This window comes from Salvelinus fontinalis, chromosome 36, assembly GCF_029448725.1.
Source record: "Salvelinus fontinalis isolate EN_2023a chromosome 36, ASM2944872v1, whole genome shotgun sequence".
Taxonomy (NCBI): Eukaryota; Metazoa; Chordata; class Actinopteri; order Salmoniformes; family Salmonidae; genus Salvelinus; species Salvelinus fontinalis.
The window spans coordinates 23,134,122-23,152,335 of record NC_074700.1 but is presented as its reverse complement, the minus strand read 5'-3'; the positions used below and the strand labels follow the sequence as shown (position 1 = coordinate 23,152,335).

Here is an 18,214-nt window from a genome sequence, read left to right as displayed (position 1 = left end):
ACCAAGAATATGCATATCCTTGCTTTAGTGCCTGAGCTACAGGCAGTTAGATTTGGGTATGTCATTTTAGGCGAAAATTGAAAAAAAGGGGTCAATACTTAAGAGGTTTTTAAGAACACATTTTTATTGACAATGACGGCGGGTTAACTGCCTTGTTCAGGGAAAGAACGACAGACTTTTACCTTGTCAGCTCGGGGATTCAATTTAGCAACCTTTCGGTTACTGGCCCAACGATCTTAACACTAGCCTACCTGCAGCCCCAGTTTTCATAACTTGTATTAGCTCAGCTATCATAACTTGTATTAGCTCAGTTATCATAACTTGTATTAGCTAATTCATCAGATCTTGTATTAGCTCAGTTATCATAACTTGTATTAGCTCCGTTATCTTTACTTGTATTGGCTCAGTTGTCATTAAATGTGTTTGCTAAGTTATCACAACTTATATTAGCTGAGATATCTCAATCTGTCTCTGATTGAGAACCCACACTAGGCTGACATAGAAACAGACAAACTAGACACACAACATAGAATTCCCACCCAGCTCACGTCCTGACCAACTAAACACATACAAAACAACAGAAAACAGGTCAGGAACGTGACAGAACCCCCCCCCCCCCTCAAGGTGCGAACTCCGGGCACACCCCTAAAACTCAAGGGGAGGGTCTGGGTGGGCATCTGTCCGCGGTGGCGGCTCCGGCGGTGGACGAGGGCACCACTCCACCATTGTCTTTGTCCACCTCCTTAGCGTCCCTTGAGTGGCGACCCTCGCCCCCAACCATGGTCCAGGAACCTTCACCAACTCCCCTCTACAATAGAGGAGACAACTCAGGACAGAGAGGTAGTTCAGGACAAAGAGGTAGCTCAGGACAGAGAGGTAGCCCAGGACAGAGAGGTAGCCCAGGACAGAGGGACAACTCCGGACTAGTGGCAGCTCCGGACTGAGTGGCAGCTCCGGACTAAGTGGCAGCTCATGACTGGAGGGCAGCTCATGACTGGAGGGCAGCTCATGACTGGAGGGCAGCTCATGACTGGAGGGCAGCTCATGACTGGAGGGCAGCTCCTGACTGGCTGGCGTCTCTGGCAGCTCCTGACTGGCTGGCGTCTCTGGCAGCTCCTAACTGGCTGGCGTCTCTGGCAGCTCCTGACTGGCTGGCGTCTCTGGCAGCTCCTGACTGGCTGGCGTCTCTGGCGGCTCCTGACTGGCTGGCGTCTCTGGCAGCTCCTGACTGGCTGGCGTCTCTGGCGGCTCCTGACTGGATGGCGTCTCTGGCGGCTCCTGACTGGCTGGCGTCTCTGGCGGCTCCTGACTGGCTGGCGTCTCTGGCGGCTCCTGACTGGCTGGCGGCTCTGGCGGCTCCTGACTGGCTGGTGGCTCCTGACTGACGGACGGCTCTAGCGGCTCCTGACTGACGGACGGCTCTAATGGCTAGGGACAGATGGGCGGCTCTAATGGCTCGTGGCAGACGGATGACTCAGATGGCGCTGGGCAGACGGATGGCTCAGATGGCGCTGGGCAGACGGATGGCTCAGACGGCGCTGGGCAGACGGATGGCTCAGACGGCGCTGGGCAGACGGGTGGCTCAGACGGCGCTGGGCAGACGGATGGCTCAGACGGCGCTGGGCAGACGGATGGCTCAGACGGCGCTGGGCAGACGGATGGCTCAGACGGCGCTGGGCAGACGGATGGCTCAGACGGCGCTGGGCAGACGGATGGCTCAGACGGCGCTGGGCAGACGGATGGCTCAGACGGCGTTGGGCAGACGGGCAGTTCAGGCACCGCTGGGCAGACGGCAGACTCTGGCCGGCTGAGACGCACTATAGGCCTGATGCGTGGTGCCGGAACTGGAGGTACCGGGCTGAGGGCACCCACCTCAGGGCGAGTGCGGGGAGGAGGAACAGGGCTCTGGCGATGCACTGGAAGCCTGGTGCGTGGTGTAGGCACTGGTGGTACTGGGCTGGGGCGGGAAGGTGGCGCCGGATATACCGGACCGTGAAGGAGGACACGCGCTCTTGAGCACCGAGCCTCTCCAACCTTACCAGGTTGAATGGTCCCCGTAGCTCTGCCAGTGCGGCGAGGTGGAACCCGCACTGGGCTATGCAGGCGAACCGGGGACACCACCTGTAAGGCTGGTGCCATGTACGCCGGCCCGAGGAGACGTACTGGAGGCCAGATACGTTGGGCCGGCTTCATGACATCCAGCTCGATGCCCAACCTAGCCCTCCCAGTGCGGCAAGGTGGAATAGCCCGCACTGGGCTAAGCACGCGTACTGGGGACACCGTGCGCTTTACCGCATAACACGGTGTCTGACCAGTACGACGCCCTCTCACTCCACGGTAAGCCCGGGGAGTTGGCTCAGGTATCCAACCCGGCTTCGCCACACTCCCCTTTAGCCCCCCCCCCCCCCCCCAAGAAATTTTAGGGTGAGCCTCTCGGGTTTCCAGCCACTCTGCCTTGCAAGCGCCTCATAATGCCGCCTCTCCGCTTTTGATGCCTCCAGCTCCGCTTTGGGACGGCGACACTCCTCTGGCTCTGCCCAGGGTCCTTCTCCGTCCAGAATCTCCTCCCATGTCCATTCCTCCTTGTACTGCTGCTGCTGTTGCTGCTGCCCGTTGCCACGCTGCTTGGTCCGGGTTTGGTGGGTGTTTCTGTAACGGCTTTCTTCCAGGGGTGAAGGAGAGGACCAAAATGCAGCGCGGCTAGTGTTAAACATGTTTAATACAAACACAAGTGAAACACTACAAACAACATACAAAATAACAAACGTGCAAAACCGATACAGACCTATCTGGTGCAGAACAAACACAGAGACAGGAAACAAACACCCACAAAATCCCAACACAAAACAAGCCTCCTATATATGAGTCTCAATCAGAGACAACGACTACCATCTGTCTCTGATTGAGAACCCACACTAGGCTGACATAGAAACAGACAAACTAGACACACAACATAGAATTCCCACCCAGCTCACGTCCTGACCAACTAAACACATACAAAACAACAGAAAACAGGTCAGGAACGTGACAGGAAAACACTATTTACATTTTGTCAGGCATCATTTGGTGAAGAAAATAACCCAACTATGTGAACACTGAGTCAGTATTATTTCCACCAGCCAATTACTAATTTAACTCCCAACTTTATAATCACTATTCCCCCCAGACACCTCTACCTGTATCGCATCTGGTGACCCTCACTACACCACCTTCGACAAGAAGAAGTACAACTTCATGGGGAACTGCAGCTACCTGATGTCAGAGCCCTGTAACCACACGTCAGTGCCTCACTACGAGGTGCATGCTGACAACGAGAACCGCTTCAACAAACCAACCATCTCCTACCTGAAGGCTGTGCATGTGTACGTGCGTGGGGTGAAGATCTCCATCTTGAAGGGAGGCACCGTGCAGGTGAGAGAGAGAGGGATTGGTGGAGGGATAGGGTTGGGGTAGAGAGAAAAAGAGATGAGGAAGACGATTGAAAATGTTTAAAAACGTAACAATGGAAAGAAATAGTGATAAAATGCAGAGCCCTGCATGTACACATTCAATATACAGTAACATACACAGTCAAGATCAGTTTGTCATTGTATTCTACAAATCTTTATTGTCACCGAAGGGACATTCCTGAGCAGCATTAAATGCATAAAATTCATACAAAACACAGACACAGAACAGCTTATAAAGAGGAAGCTAAAAAACATTCAAATGAGGTGTACCTCACTAACACATGTGTGTGTCCTCTTCTCCTCCTAGTTGAATGGTATCAATGTGAACATCCCACTGACCCCAGCTACAGGCGTGTCTGTTCTGAAGTCTGGTAAACACTACACTGTAGCCATGGACTTTGGTGTGACCGTACGATATGACGGAAACCACTACATGGACATCAAGGTCATCAAGGAGTGAGTCAAAACTGCTTCATACACACACTGAAGAGAACACACACACACACACACACACACACACACACACACACACACACACACACACACACACACACACACACACACACACACACACACACACACACACACACACACACACACACACACACACACAGAGAGAGAGAGAGACCAAAAATGGGGTCTATGCAGCTTGGTTTATCTCCTACAGTTTTGGTGACCCCGACATGAAATACCATAAAAATGCCCATATAAACACAACATAAAAAATAAATAACAAATAGAAAGTTCTCACATTGTAATATTATTATTTTATAATGTTGTCATTAAAATTCTAGAAAAAATGCTTGACTCATCGTTCTATTTGCTCCTGTGTATTTAGCTATAAGGACAAGCTGTGTGGACTGTGTGGAGACTACAACGGAAACTCCAACGATGACTTCAGGAAACCCGACGGTTCTCTGACCACCAACCCCAATGACTTTGGACACAGCTGGGTCACAGATCCCAAGTGAGTCATGCCACCAGTTACACACGCACGCACGCACACACACACACACACACACACACACACACACACACACACACACACACACACACACACACACACACACACACACACATAAACACACACACACGCAAACACACACACACACACACACACACACACACACACACACACACACACACACACAACCACACACACATGACTGATTCACCCTGTCTCTGACAGTTGTAACAAGAAGCCCAACACCACCATCCCAGGCTGTACTGATGATGAACTGGACAGGTATGAGAGCTCTGGCCACTGCGGCATGCTACTGGACAAGAACGGACCGTTCGCTGTCTGTCACCCCAAGGTCAACCCCAATGTGAGTAACTACCGTAATGTGTGGTATATAGTGTCGTACCTAATGTGTGATATTACTGTAATGTACAGTGTATAGAGTCATATCATATTTTGTCTTTAAGATTAAACAAAAGTTTGTTTAATGTGTGAAATCTCACAACCAAGAAAAACATTTTGTAAATATATAGACATATTTAGTGAAGAAATGTTTAAATACACTTCATTCAATTCAATTCAAACACCTTTGTCACTTAATTAACCTTTCAGTGATACCCATCCCGGATCCGGGAGCATCCCCATCAAAAAAGCTGACTAGCATAGCCTAGCCTAACGGGACAGGGATATCATATAATATCATTTTCATGAAATCACAAGTCCAATACAGCAAATGAAAGATAAACATCTTGTGAATCCAGCCATCATTTCCGATTTTTAAAATGTTTTACAGCGAAAACACAATATGTATTTATATTAGCTAACCACAATAGCCAAAGACTCAACCGCATATTTTCACCATGTTTCTACCTCATAGGTAGCTATCACAAAACCGACCAAATAGAGATATAATTAGTCACTAACCAAGAAACAACTTATTTAGATGACAGTCTTATAACATGTTATACAATACATTTATGTTTTGTTCTAAAAATGTGCATATTTGAGGTATAAATCATAGTTTTACATTGCAGCTACCATCACAAATAGCACCGAAGCAGCCAGAATAATTACAGAGAGCAACGTGAAATACATAAATACTCATCATAAAACATTTATGAAAAATACATGGTGTACAGCAAATGAAAGATAAACATCTTGTGAATCCAGCCAATATTTCCGATTTCTTAGGTGTTTTACAGCGAAAACACAATATAGAATTATATTAGCTTACCACAATAGCCAAATACACAAATGCATTTATTCATCGCAAAAGATAGCTATCGCAAAAACCAGCAAAATATATAAAATTAATCACTAACCTTGAACAACTTCATCAGATGACAGTCTTATAACATCAGGTTATACAATACACTTGTGTTTTGTTCGAAAATGGGCATATTTAGAGCTGCAAACCGTGGTTATACATTGTGAATATGTAGCAACATTTCCCCAGAATGTCCGGAGCTATTTTGGACACTCACCTAATCTGACCAAAGAACTCATCATAAACTTTACATAAAAATACTTGTTGTATGGCAAATGAAAGATACACTGGTTCTTAATGCAACCGCCGTGTTAGATTTTTAAAAATAACTTTACCATAACATACAGCTTGCGTTATTACGAGACAGCGCTCACCAAAACGGCAGAGAATAGGAATCAACATTTTCCACAGAAATACGAAATAACATCATAAATTGTTCTTACTTTTGCTGAGCTTCCATCAGAATCTTGTAGAAGGAGTCCTTGGTCCAGAATAAATCGTTGTTTGGTTTTAGAATGTCCTTTTCTTCTGTCGAATTCGCGCCACAATACTAGCCAAGGTTGATAACGTTCCCACCCTCACTTGACGCAAAGAATGGAAAACTCCAAAAGTCCCAATAAATGTTGAATAAACTGATAAAACTCGGTTGAAAAAACCTACTTTACGATGTTATTATCACATGTATCAAATAAAATCAGAGCCGGAGATATTCGCCGTGTAAACCGAAAGCTTTTCAGAAGTTAATGTCGAGCTCCGCCTCGCGCCTTGGTAGACAAAGGAAATTCCTGACCTGCCACTCCAAAAGCTCTCATTCGACCTCAGATCAAGCTAGACACCCCATTCCACCTTCCACTGCCTGTTGACATATAGTGGAAGGTGTATGAAGTGCATGTATATCGATAAATATAAGCCAGTTGAATAGGCAGGCCCTGAAACAGAGCCCCATTTTCAGAATTTTCACTTCCTGTCTGGAGGTTTGCTGACAAATGAGTTCTGTTTTACTCACAGATATAATTCAAACAGTTTTAGAAACTTGAGAGTGTTTTATATCCAATAGTAATAATAATATGCATATTGTATGATCTAGAATAGAGTACGAGGCCGTTTAAATTGGGCACGATTTTTTCCAAAGTGAAAACAGCGCTCCCCTATTGACAAGAATTAAGTAACCAAACCTCCAAGCTGTGTGTGCAAGTCAAAGACACGCGTATGTTTATGTGTGTCTATTTCAGAGTTTCTTCAAGGACTGTCTGTTTGACCTGTGCGAGCTGGATGGTGCTCAACCCATCCTGTGTGAGTCCATCGAGTCGTATGTCAACGACTGTCAGGACCGAGGAGTCACCATCGGAACCTGGAGGAACAGCACCTTCTGCCGTGAGTACAGATCAATGTTGGGGTCAATTCCATTTCAATTCCAGTCATTTCAGAAAGTTAACCAAATTCTCATTCCAAGTGTCTCTCACTGAAAAACATTAAAGAGAATTGGAATTGGTATTTCAAAGTTCTTCCTGAATTGACTGGAATTGAAATGGAATGGACTCCAACCCTGGTACAGATACATGTTATACATGATAATAACAAGCAAGAGACGGATATTGATGATGAAGATGGAAAACGTCGTGATTGATATAATAATAATTATTCATTCACTCACCAAAGACCCTGCTGTTATTAGCACATCAAAGACCAAACAAAACACTCTAACAGTACTGTTCCGTATAATCAACAAAGTCATTATTAAGAGACAGTCATGTTTTAAAGTAGACCTATCTCCTACTGTCTCCTCTTCCCTCCTTCTCTCCAGCTCTGACATGCCCCCCCAACAGTCAGTACGTGCCCTGTGCCGCCCCTTGCCAGCCCACCTGTTCCTCCAGACCCTCCACAGGGTGTGATGCTCCCTGTTCAGAGGGCTGTGTGTGTGACCCTGGTTACGTCCTCAGCGCCGGGAAGTGTGTCAAAGAGAACTCCTGTGGCTGCAAAGACGCCAACGGACAGTACTACGAGGTGAGTGTGTTGTGTGTCTGTCGGGTGATGGACTTTGTGTGTGTGTGTGACGTGTATGTAACCAACCAGCAACCAACCACTGATTAACTATTGTCTCTCCATCCATCTCTCCTCCTTCCCTCCCTCCCTCCAGCCTGGTGAGGAGTGGTACGTGGAGGACTGTAAGCTGAAATGTTATTGTAACGCTCCCTTCGTCACCTGCAATCCTTCTGATTGTCCTCCAATGCACGAGTGTAAGGTCCAGGGAGGAGAGCTGGACTGCTACCCTACAAGTAAGTCCCCTGACATAAACAGTCCGTACAACCACCCACACACACTCAAAATGGTGTTTTGACGTCTGACGTCTTGGATGGTAGGGTAGGTGACCAGGCCATATGACCATATGAGTTGACCAGACGGCACAAAGCGATCTGAGACTTGGCTATAATATCTTTCTCTCTTATGTCTCATGCTGTCTCCCTCTGTCCCTCAGCCCCAACTACAGTCAAACCAACTACTCCCATACCAACTACACCTAAACCAACTACTCCCAAACCTACTACCACAAAACCACCAGGTAAAATTAACAGACAATCATCTGTTCTCATTCCTACGATCAGAATCAGAAACGGCTTTCTATATTTGCACAAATCAATGAATTGGTAACCCAATAATTCCTGATATTAACCCCTTGTCTCCCTTCCACCCCACCCCCTTACCCTCTCTTCTTTGCCTCCCCCCATCCTCCTCTCCCTCTCTCCCCCAATAGTGACGTGCCCTCCCAATGCTGAGTACATAGAGTGTGGCCCAGCCTGCATCCCCAGCTGTAAGGAACCCTCCACCAACTGCACTGGCTCCTGTATCAGTGCGTGTTTCTGTAAGCCAGGCTTTGTGTTCAAAGGCAGACGCTGTGTCCCCATAGAAACATGTGGCTGTCTGGAGGGAGGTGACTACTATGAGGTACGAGACCATCTGGGACTGTTAGTCTGTGGTTAAGAATGTACTTTGTGACAGAAAATGACACAATATAATGTCATATACAATATTGTGTATGATATACCATACGGCATACCATACGATATATGATACACGATATACGATGTGATACACAATATGATACGATATCATACGATACGGTACTTTTACTGTCCAGAATGTCCACTCCTGTGGAAATTGATAGTACTCCTCTCAGCACATCACAAATATACTTTAAAAATGACCAACAACTCAAGGAACACACGCATACGTTCACAGAATGCACAAATAAACTGCACATTTTTTTTTGAATTGGCAAACAACATGTTAATAACTCCTCTCTCCCTGTCTCTGTCCTTTTAGCCAGGAGAGATCATCTTTGGTGACGGCTGCTCCAAGCTGTGTCGTTGTGCTGGAAACTACATCCTGGACTGTGTGGACAACTCCTGCTCTCCCACGGAGGAGTGTCGCAACGGAGCCTGTTATCCTAAAGGTACTGTTAGCTGAGTTATAATACATTGTATTAGCAAAGTTATCAGAACTTGTATTAGCTCAGTTATCAAACTTGTATTAGCTCAGTTATCAAACTTGTATTAGCTCAGTTATCAAACTTGTATTAGCTCAGTTATAAGAACTTGTATTAGCTCAGTTATCATAACTTGTAATAGCTCATTTATAAGAACTTGAATTAGCTGAGTTTTTATTTGACCTTTATTGAACTAGGCAAGTCAGTTAAAACTTCTTCAGGACTGGTAGGTCACCACCAAGCAAACGTAGGCTAATGCGATAAGCATGAGGTTGTAAGTAGCAAGAACTTTTCCCAGGACATAGACATATCGGACATTGGCAGAAAGCTTAAATTCTTGTTCATCTAACTGCACTGTCCAATTTACAGTAGCTATTACAGTGAAAGAATACCATGCTATTGTTTGAGGAGAGTACACAGTTTTGAACATGAAAGTTATTAAATAACAAAATGCAGTCTTGATACAAAATTTTGAACAGAAATGCAATGGTTCATTGGATCAGTCTGAAACGTTGCACATACACTGCTGCCATCTTGTGGCCAACATCTAAATTGCAGCTGGGCTGGAATAATACATTATGGCCTTTCTCTTGCATTTCGAACATGATGGTACAAAAAAATACAAAAAAACGGTTGGATTTTTCTTTGTATTATCTTTTACCTGATCTAATATGTTATCTTCTCCTACATTCCTTTTACATTTCCACAAACTTCAAAGTATTTCCTTTCAAATGGTACCAAGAATATGCATATCCTTGCTTTAGTGCCTGAGCTACAGGCAGTTAGATTTGGGTATGTCATTTTAGGCGAAAATTGAAAAAAAGGGTCAATACTTAAGAGGTTTCTAAGAACACATTTTTATTTACAATGACGGCGGGTTAACTGCCTTGTTCAGGGAAAGAACGACAGACTTTTACCTTGTCAGCTCGGGGATTCAATTTAGCAACCTTTCGGTTACTGGCCCAACGATCTTAACAATAGCCTACCTGCATCCCCAGTTTTCATAACTTGTATTAGCTCAGTTATCATAACTTGTATTAGCTAATTTATCAGATCTTGTCTTTGCTCAGTTATCATAACTTGTATTAGCTAATTTATCAGATCTTGTCTTTGCTCAGTTATCATAACTTGTATTAGCTAATTTATCAGATCTTGTATTAGCTCAGTTATCATAACTTGTATTAGCTCCGTTATCTTTACTTGTATTGGCTCAGTTGTCATTAAATGTGTTTGCTAAGTTATCACAACTTATATTAGCTGAGATATCTTAACTTCTCTTTCATCAGATAGCATATCTTGTATTAGCTCAGTTATTGTATTAGCTCAGTTGTCATAACTTGTATTAGCTCAGTTATCATCACTTATATAAAGATGAAAGGCTTTTCAAATCAATAATGTTGGTAAGGAGTTCCATCGTGAAACCCATGGGAACATCCAACCTACAGTAAAGTGGATCGTTCCTAGAGTTTGATTCCTAGCTATGCAAACAGACAGCCTTATTTACAGTATACATCTATTATGTGAGGCTTGGAAAACACTATTTACATTTTGTCAGGCATCATTTGGTGAAGAAAATAACCCAACTATGTGAACACTGAGTCAGTATTATTTCCACCAGCCAATTACTAATTTAACTCCCAACTTTATAATCACTATTCCCCCCAGACACCTCTACCTGTATCGCATCTGGTGACCCTCACTACACCACCTTCGACAAGAAGAAGTACAACTTCATGGGGAACTGCAGCTACCTGATGTCAGAGCCCTGTAACCACACGTCAGTGCCTCACTACGAGGTGCATGCTGACAACGAGAACCGCTTCAACAAACCAACCATCTCCTACCTGAAGGCTGTGCATGTGTACGTGCGTGGGGTGAAGATCTCCATCTTGAAGGGAGGCACCGTGCAGGTGAGAGAGAGAGGGATTGGTGGAGGGATAGGGTTGGGGTAGAGAGAAAAAGAGATGAGGAAGACGATTGAAAATGTTTAAGAACGTAACAATGGAAAGAAATAGTGATAAAATGCAGAGCCCTCTATGTACACATTCAATATACAGTAACATACACAGTCAAGATGAGTTTGTCATTGTATTCTACAAATCTTTATTGTCACCGAAGGGACATTCCTGAGCAGCATTAAATGCATAAAATTCATACAAAACACAGACACAGAACAGCTCATAAAGAGGAAGCTAAAAAACATTAAAATGAAGTGTACCTCACTAACACATGTGTGTGTCCTCTTCTCCTCCTAGTTGAATGGTATCAATGTGAACATCCCACTGAGCCCAGCTACAGGCGTGTCTGTTCTGAAGTCTGGTAAACACTACACTGTAGCCATGGACTTTGGTGTGACCGTACGATATGATGGAAACCACTACATGGACATCAAGGTCATCAAGGAGTGAGTCAAAACTGCTTCATACACACACTGAAGAGAACACACACACACATACACACACACACACACACACACACACACACACACACACACACACACACACACACACACACACACACACACACACACACACACACACACACACATACACACACACACACACACACACACACACACAGAGAGAGACCAAAAATGGGGTCTATGCAGCTTGGTTTATCTCCTACAGTTTTGGTGACCCCGACATGATATACCAAAAAAATGCCCATATAAACACAACATAAAAAATACAAAACAAATACAAAGTTCTCACATTGTAATATTTTTATTTTATAATGTTGTCATTAAAATTCTAGAAAAAATGCTTGACTCATCTGTCTATTTGCTCCTGTGTATTTAGCTATAAGGACAAGCTGTGTGGACTGTGTGGAGACTACAACGGAAACTCCAACGATGACTTCAGGAAACCCGACGGTTCTCTGACCACCAACCCCAATGACTTTGGACACAGCTGGGTCACAGATCCCAAGTGAGTCATGCCACCAGTTACACACACACACACACACACACACACACACACACACACACACACACACACACACACACACACACACACACACACACACACACACACACACACACACACACACACACACACACACACACACACACACACACACACACATGACTGATTCACCCTGTCTCTGACTCCAGTTGTAACAAGAAGCCCAACACCACCATCCCAGGCTGTACTGATGATGAACTGGACAGGTATGAGAGCTCTGGCTACTGCGGCATGCTACTGGACAAGAACGGACCGTTTGCTGTCTGTCACCCCAAGGTCAACCCCAATGTGAGTAACTACCGTAATGTGTGGTATATAGTGTCTTACCTAATGTGTGATATTACTGTAATGTACGGTGTATAGAGTCATATCATATTTAGTTTTAAAGATTAAACAAAAGTTTGTTTAATGTGTGAAATCTCACACCCAAGAAAAACATTTTGTAAATATATAGACATATTTAGTGCAGAAATGTTTAAATACGCTTCATTTAATTCAATTCAAACACCTTTGTCACTTAAGTAACCAAACCTCCAAGCTGTGTGTGCAAGTCGAAGACACGTGTATGTTTATGTGTGTCTATTTCAGAGTTTCTTCAAGGACTGTCTGTTTGACCTGTGCGAGCTGAATGGTGCTCAACCCATCCTGTGTGAGTCCATCGAGTCGTATGTCAACGACTGTCAGGACCGAGGAGTCACCATCGGAACCTGGAGGAACAGCACCTTCTGCCGTGAGTACAGATCAATGTTGGGGTCAATTCCATTTCAATTCCAGTCATTTCAGAAAGTTAACCAAATTCTCATTCCAAGTGTCTCTCACTGAAAAACATTAAAGAGAATTGGAATTGGTATTTCAAAGTTCTTCCTGAATTGACTGGAATTGAAATGGAATGGACCCCAACCCTGGTACAGATACATGTTATACATGATAATAACAAGCAAGAGACGGATATTGATGATGAAGATGGAAAATGTAGTGATTCCTATAATAATAATTATTCATTCACTCACCAAAGACCCTGCTGTTATTAGCAAATCAAAGACCAAACAAAACACTCTAACAGTACTGTTCCGTATAATCAACAAAGTCCTTATTAAGAGACAGTCATGTTTTAAAGTAGACCTATCTCCTAATGTCTCCTTTTCCCTCCTTCTCTCCAGCTCTGACATGCCCCCCCAACAGTCAGTACGTGCCCTGTGCCGCCCCTTGCCAGCCCACCTGTTCCTCCAGACCCTCCACAGGGTGTGATGCTCCCTGTTCAGAGGGCTGTGTGTGTGACCCTGGTTACGTCCTCAGCGCCGGGAAGTGTGTCAAAGAGAACTCCTGTGGCTGCAAAGACACCAACGGACAGTACTACGAGGTGAGTGTGTTGTGTGTCGGGTGATGGACTTTGTGTGTGTGTGTGTGACGTGTATGTAACCAACCAGCAACCAACCACTGATTAACTATTGTCTCTCCATCCATCTCTCCTCCTTCCCTCCCTCCCTCCAGCCTGGTGAGGAGTGGTACGTGGAGGACTGTAAGCTGAAATGTTATTGTAACGCTCCCTTCGTCACCTGCAATCCTTCTGATTGTCCTCCAATGCACGAGTGTAAGGTCCAGGGAGGAGAGCTGGACTGCTACCCTACAAGTAAGTCCCCTGACATAAACAGTCCGTACAAACACCCACACACACTCAAAATGGTGTTTTGACGTCTGACGTCTTGGATGGTATGGTAGGTGACCAGGCTGTGACCATATGAGTTGACCAGACAGCACAAACAGATCTGAGACTTGGCTATAATATCTTTCTCTCTTATGTCTCATGCTGTCTCCCTCTGTCCCTCAGCCCCAACTACAGTCAAACCAACTACTCCCATACCAACTACACCTAAACCAACTACTCCCAAACCTACTACCACAAAACCACCAGGTGAAATTAACAGACAATCATCTGTTCTCATTCTTACGATCAGAATCAGAAACGGCTTGCCTGTATTTGCACAAATCAATGAATTGGTAACCCAATAATTCCTGATATGAACCCCTTGTCTCCCTTCCACCCCACCCCCTTACCCTCTCTTCTTTGCCTCCCCCCATCCTCCTCTCCCTCTCTCCCCCAATAGTGACGTGCCCTCCCAATGCTGAGTACATAGAGTGTGGCCCAGCCTGCATCCCCAGCTGTAAGGAACCCTCCACCAACTGCACTGGCTCCTGTATCAGTGCGTGTTTCTGTAAGCCAGGCTTTGTGTTCAAAGGCAGACGCTGTGTCCCCATAGAAACATGTGGCTGTCTGGAGGGAGGTGACTACTATGAGGTACGAGACCATCTGGGATTGTTAGTCTGTGGTTAAGAATGTACTTTGTGACAGAAAATGACACAATATAATGTGATATACAATATTGTGTATGATATACCATACGGCACAACCATACGATATATGATACACGATATACCATGTGATACACAATATGATACGATATCATACGATACGGTACTTTTACTGTCCAGAATGTCCACTCCTGTGGAAATTGATAGTACTCCTCTCAGCACATCACAAATATACTTTAAAAATGACCAACAACTCAAGGAACACACGCATACGTTCACAGAATGCACAAATAAACTGCATTTTTTTTTTGAATTGGCAAACAACATGTTAATAATTCCTCTCTCCCTGTCTCTGTCCTTTTAGCCAGGAGAGATCATCTTTGGTGACGGCTGCTCCAAGCTGTGTCGTTGTGCTGGAAACTACATCCTGGACTGTGTGGACAACTCCTGCTCTCCCACGGAGGAGTGTCGCAACGGAGCCTGTTATCCTAAAGGTACTGTTAGCTGAGTTATAATACATTGTATTAGCAAAGTTATCAGAACTTGTATTAGCTCAGTTATCAAACTTGTATTAGCTCAGTTATCAAACTTGTATTAGCTCAGTTATCAAACTTGTATTAGCTCAGTTATCAAACTTGTATTAGCTCAGTTATCATAACTTGTAATAGCTCATTTATAAGAACTTGAATTAGTTGAGTTTTTATTTGACCTATATTGAACTAGGCAAGTCAGTTAAAACTTCTTCGGGACTGGTAGGTCACCAACAAGCAAACGTAGGCTAATGCAATAAGCATGAAGTTGTAAGTAGCAAGAACATTTCCCAGGACAAAGACATATCGGACATTGGTAGAAAGCTTCAATTCTTGTTCATCTAACATGGGTGCACCTCAGCCACGCTCAAGGTCATAAACGATATCGTAACCGCCATCGATAGGAAACAATACTGTGCAGCCGTATTCATTGACCTGGCCAAGGCCTTTGACTCTGTCAATCACCACATCCTCATTGGCAGACTCGACAGCCTTGGTTTCTCTAATGATTGCCTCGCCTGGTTCACCAACTACTTCTCTGATCGAGTTCAGTGTGTCAAATCGGAGGGTCTGTTGTCCGGGCCTCTGGCAGTCTCTATGGGGGTGCCACAGGGTTCAATTCTTGGACCGACTCTCTTCTCTGTTTACATCAATGATGTCGCTCTTGCTGCTGGTGATTCTCTGATCCACCTCTACGCAGACGACACTATTCTGTATACTTCTGGCCCTTCTTTTGACACTGTGTTAACAACCCTCCAGGCGAGCTTCAATGCCATACAACTCTCCTTCCGTGGCCTCCAACTGCTCTTAAATACAAGTAAAACCAAATGCATGCTCTTCAACCGATCGCTGCCTGCTCCTGCCCGCCTGTCCAACATCACTACTTTGGACGGCTCTGACTTAGAATATGTGGACAACTACAAATACCTAGGTGTCTGGTTAGACTGTAAACTCTCCTTCCAGACTCACATCAAACATCTCCAATCCAAAGTCAAATCTAGAATTGGCTTCCTATTCCGCAACAAAGCATCCTTTACTCATGCTGCCAAACATAGCCTTGTAAAACTGACCATCCTACCAATCCTCGACTTCGGTGATGTCATTTACAAAATAGCCTCCAAAACCCTACTCAATAAATTGGATGCAGTCTATCACAGTGCCATCCGTTTTGTCACCAAAGCCCCATATACTACCCACCACTGCGACCTGTACACTCTCGTTGGCTGGCCCTCGCTTCATACTCGTCGCCAAACCCACTGGTTCCAGGTCATCTACAAGACCCTGCTAGGTAAAGTCCCCCCTTATCTCAGCTCGCTGGTCACCATAGCAGCACCTACCTGTAGCACGCGCTCCAGCAGGTATATCTCTCTAGTCACCCCCAAAACCAATTCTTCCTTTGGACGCCTCTCCTTCCAGTTCTCTGCTGCCAATGACTGGAACGAACTACAAAAATCTCTGAAACTGGAAACACCTATCTCCCTCACTAGCTTTAAGCACCAGCTGTCAGAGCAGCTCATAGATTACTGCACCTGTACATAACCCATCTACAATTTAGCCCAAACAACTACCTCTTTACCTACTGTATTTATTTATTAATTTATTTTGCTCCTTTGCACCCCATTATTTCTGTCTCTACTTTGCACTTTCTTCCACTGCAAACCAACCATTCCAGTGTTTTTTTAGTTTTTATTTGACTTGCTGTGTTGTACTCACTTCGCCTCCATGGCCTTTTATATTTTTATTTATTTATACATATATTTGTTTGCCTTCACCTCCCTTATCTCACCTCACTTGCTCACATTGTATATAGACTTATTTTTTTTTTCACTGTATTTTTGACTATATGTTTGTTTTACTCCATGTGTAACTATGTGTTGTTGTATGTGTCGAACTGCTTTGCTTTATCTTGGCCAGGTCGCAATTGTAAATGAGAACGTGTTCTCATATTGCCTACCTGGTTAAATAAAGGTTAAATAAATAAATAAATAAATAAAAAACTGCACTGTCCAATTTACAGTAGCTATTACAGTGAAAGAATACCATGCTATTGTTTGAGGAGAGTGCACAGTTTTGAACATGAAAGTTATTAAATAACAAAATAGACACATTAAGGCAGTCTTGATACAACATTTTGAAAAGAAATGCAATGGTTCATTGGATCAGTCTGAAACGTTGCGCATACACTGCTGCCATCTAGTGGCCAAAATCTAAATTGCAGCTGGGCTGGAATAATACATTATGGCCTTTCTCTTGCATTTCGAACATGATGGTACAAAAAAATACAAAAAAACGGTTGGATTTTTCTTTGTATTATCTTTTACCTGATCTAATGTGTTATCTTCTCCTACATTCCTTTTACATTTCCACAAACTTCAAAGTTTTTCCATTCAAATGGTTCCAAGAATATGCATTTCCTTGCTTTAGTGCCTGAGCTACAGGCAGTTAGATTTGGGTATGTCATTTTAGGCGAAAATTGAAAAAAAGGGGTCAATACTTAAGAGGTTTTTAAGAACACATTTTTATTGACAATGACGGCGGGTTAACTGCCTTGTTCAGGGAAAGAACGACAGACTTTTACCTTGTCAGCTCGGGGATTCAATCTAGAAACCTTTCGGTTACTGGCCCAACAATCTAAACAATAGGCTACCTGCAGCCCCAGTTATCATAACTTGTCTAAGCTCAGTTATCATAACTTGTATTAGCTAATTTATCAGATCTTGTATTAGCTCAGTTATCATAACTTGTATTAGCTAATTTATCAGATCTTGTCTTTGCTCAGTTATCATAACTTGTATTAGCTAATTTATCAGATCTTGTATTAGCTCAGTTATCATAACTTGTATTAGCTCCGTTATCTTTACTTGTATTGGCTCAGTTGTCATTAAATGTGTTTGCTAAGTTATCACAACTTATATTAGCTGAGATATCTTAACTTCTCTTTCATCAGATAGCATATCTTGTATTAGCTCAGTTATTGTCTTAGCTCAGCTATCATAAATTGTATTAGCTCAGTTATCATCACTTATATAAAGATGAAAGGCTTTTCAAATCAATTATATTGGTAAGGAGTTCCATTGTGAAACCCATGGGAACATCCAACCTACAGTAAAGTGGATCGTTCCTAGAGTTTGATTCCTAGCTATGCAAACAGACAGCCTTATTTACAGTATACATCTATTATGTGCGGCTTGGAAAACACTATTTACATTTTGTCAGGCATCGTTTGGTGAAGAAAATAACCCAACTATGT

General features: G+C 43.9%; 1 protein-coding gene across 1 annotated transcript in view; it reads left to right on the top strand.

Annotated features, from left to right (window-relative positions):
- LOC129835645 (IgGFc-binding protein-like) overlaps nt 1–18,214 on the top strand; it is a 119,196-nt gene that overhangs the window by 38,557 nt on the left and 62,425 nt on the right. The window contains exons 43-62 of the mRNA XM_055901366.1: nt 3,167–3,411; nt 3,757–3,905; nt 4,288–4,416; nt 4,639–4,777; nt 6,910–7,051; nt 7,482–7,681; nt 7,815–7,953; nt 8,154–8,237; nt 8,430–8,620; nt 8,999–9,128; nt 10,827–11,071; nt 11,417–11,565; nt 11,960–12,088; nt 12,274–12,412; nt 12,713–12,854; nt 13,285–13,484; nt 13,616–13,754; nt 13,953–14,036; nt 14,230–14,420; nt 14,799–14,928. Coding sequence (XP_055757341.1) covers nt 3,167–3,411; nt 3,757–3,905; nt 4,288–4,416; nt 4,639–4,777; nt 6,910–7,051; nt 7,482–7,681; nt 7,815–7,953; nt 8,154–8,237; nt 8,430–8,620; nt 8,999–9,128; nt 10,827–11,071; nt 11,417–11,565; nt 11,960–12,088; nt 12,274–12,412; nt 12,713–12,854; nt 13,285–13,484; nt 13,616–13,754; nt 13,953–14,036; nt 14,230–14,420; nt 14,799–14,928 — 3,096 coding nt within the window. The remainder of the gene's footprint in view (nt 1–3,166; nt 3,412–3,756; nt 3,906–4,287; nt 4,417–4,638; nt 4,778–6,909; nt 7,052–7,481; nt 7,682–7,814; nt 7,954–8,153; nt 8,238–8,429; nt 8,621–8,998; nt 9,129–10,826; nt 11,072–11,416; nt 11,566–11,959; nt 12,089–12,273; nt 12,413–12,712; nt 12,855–13,284; nt 13,485–13,615; nt 13,755–13,952; nt 14,037–14,229; nt 14,421–14,798; nt 14,929–18,214) is intronic.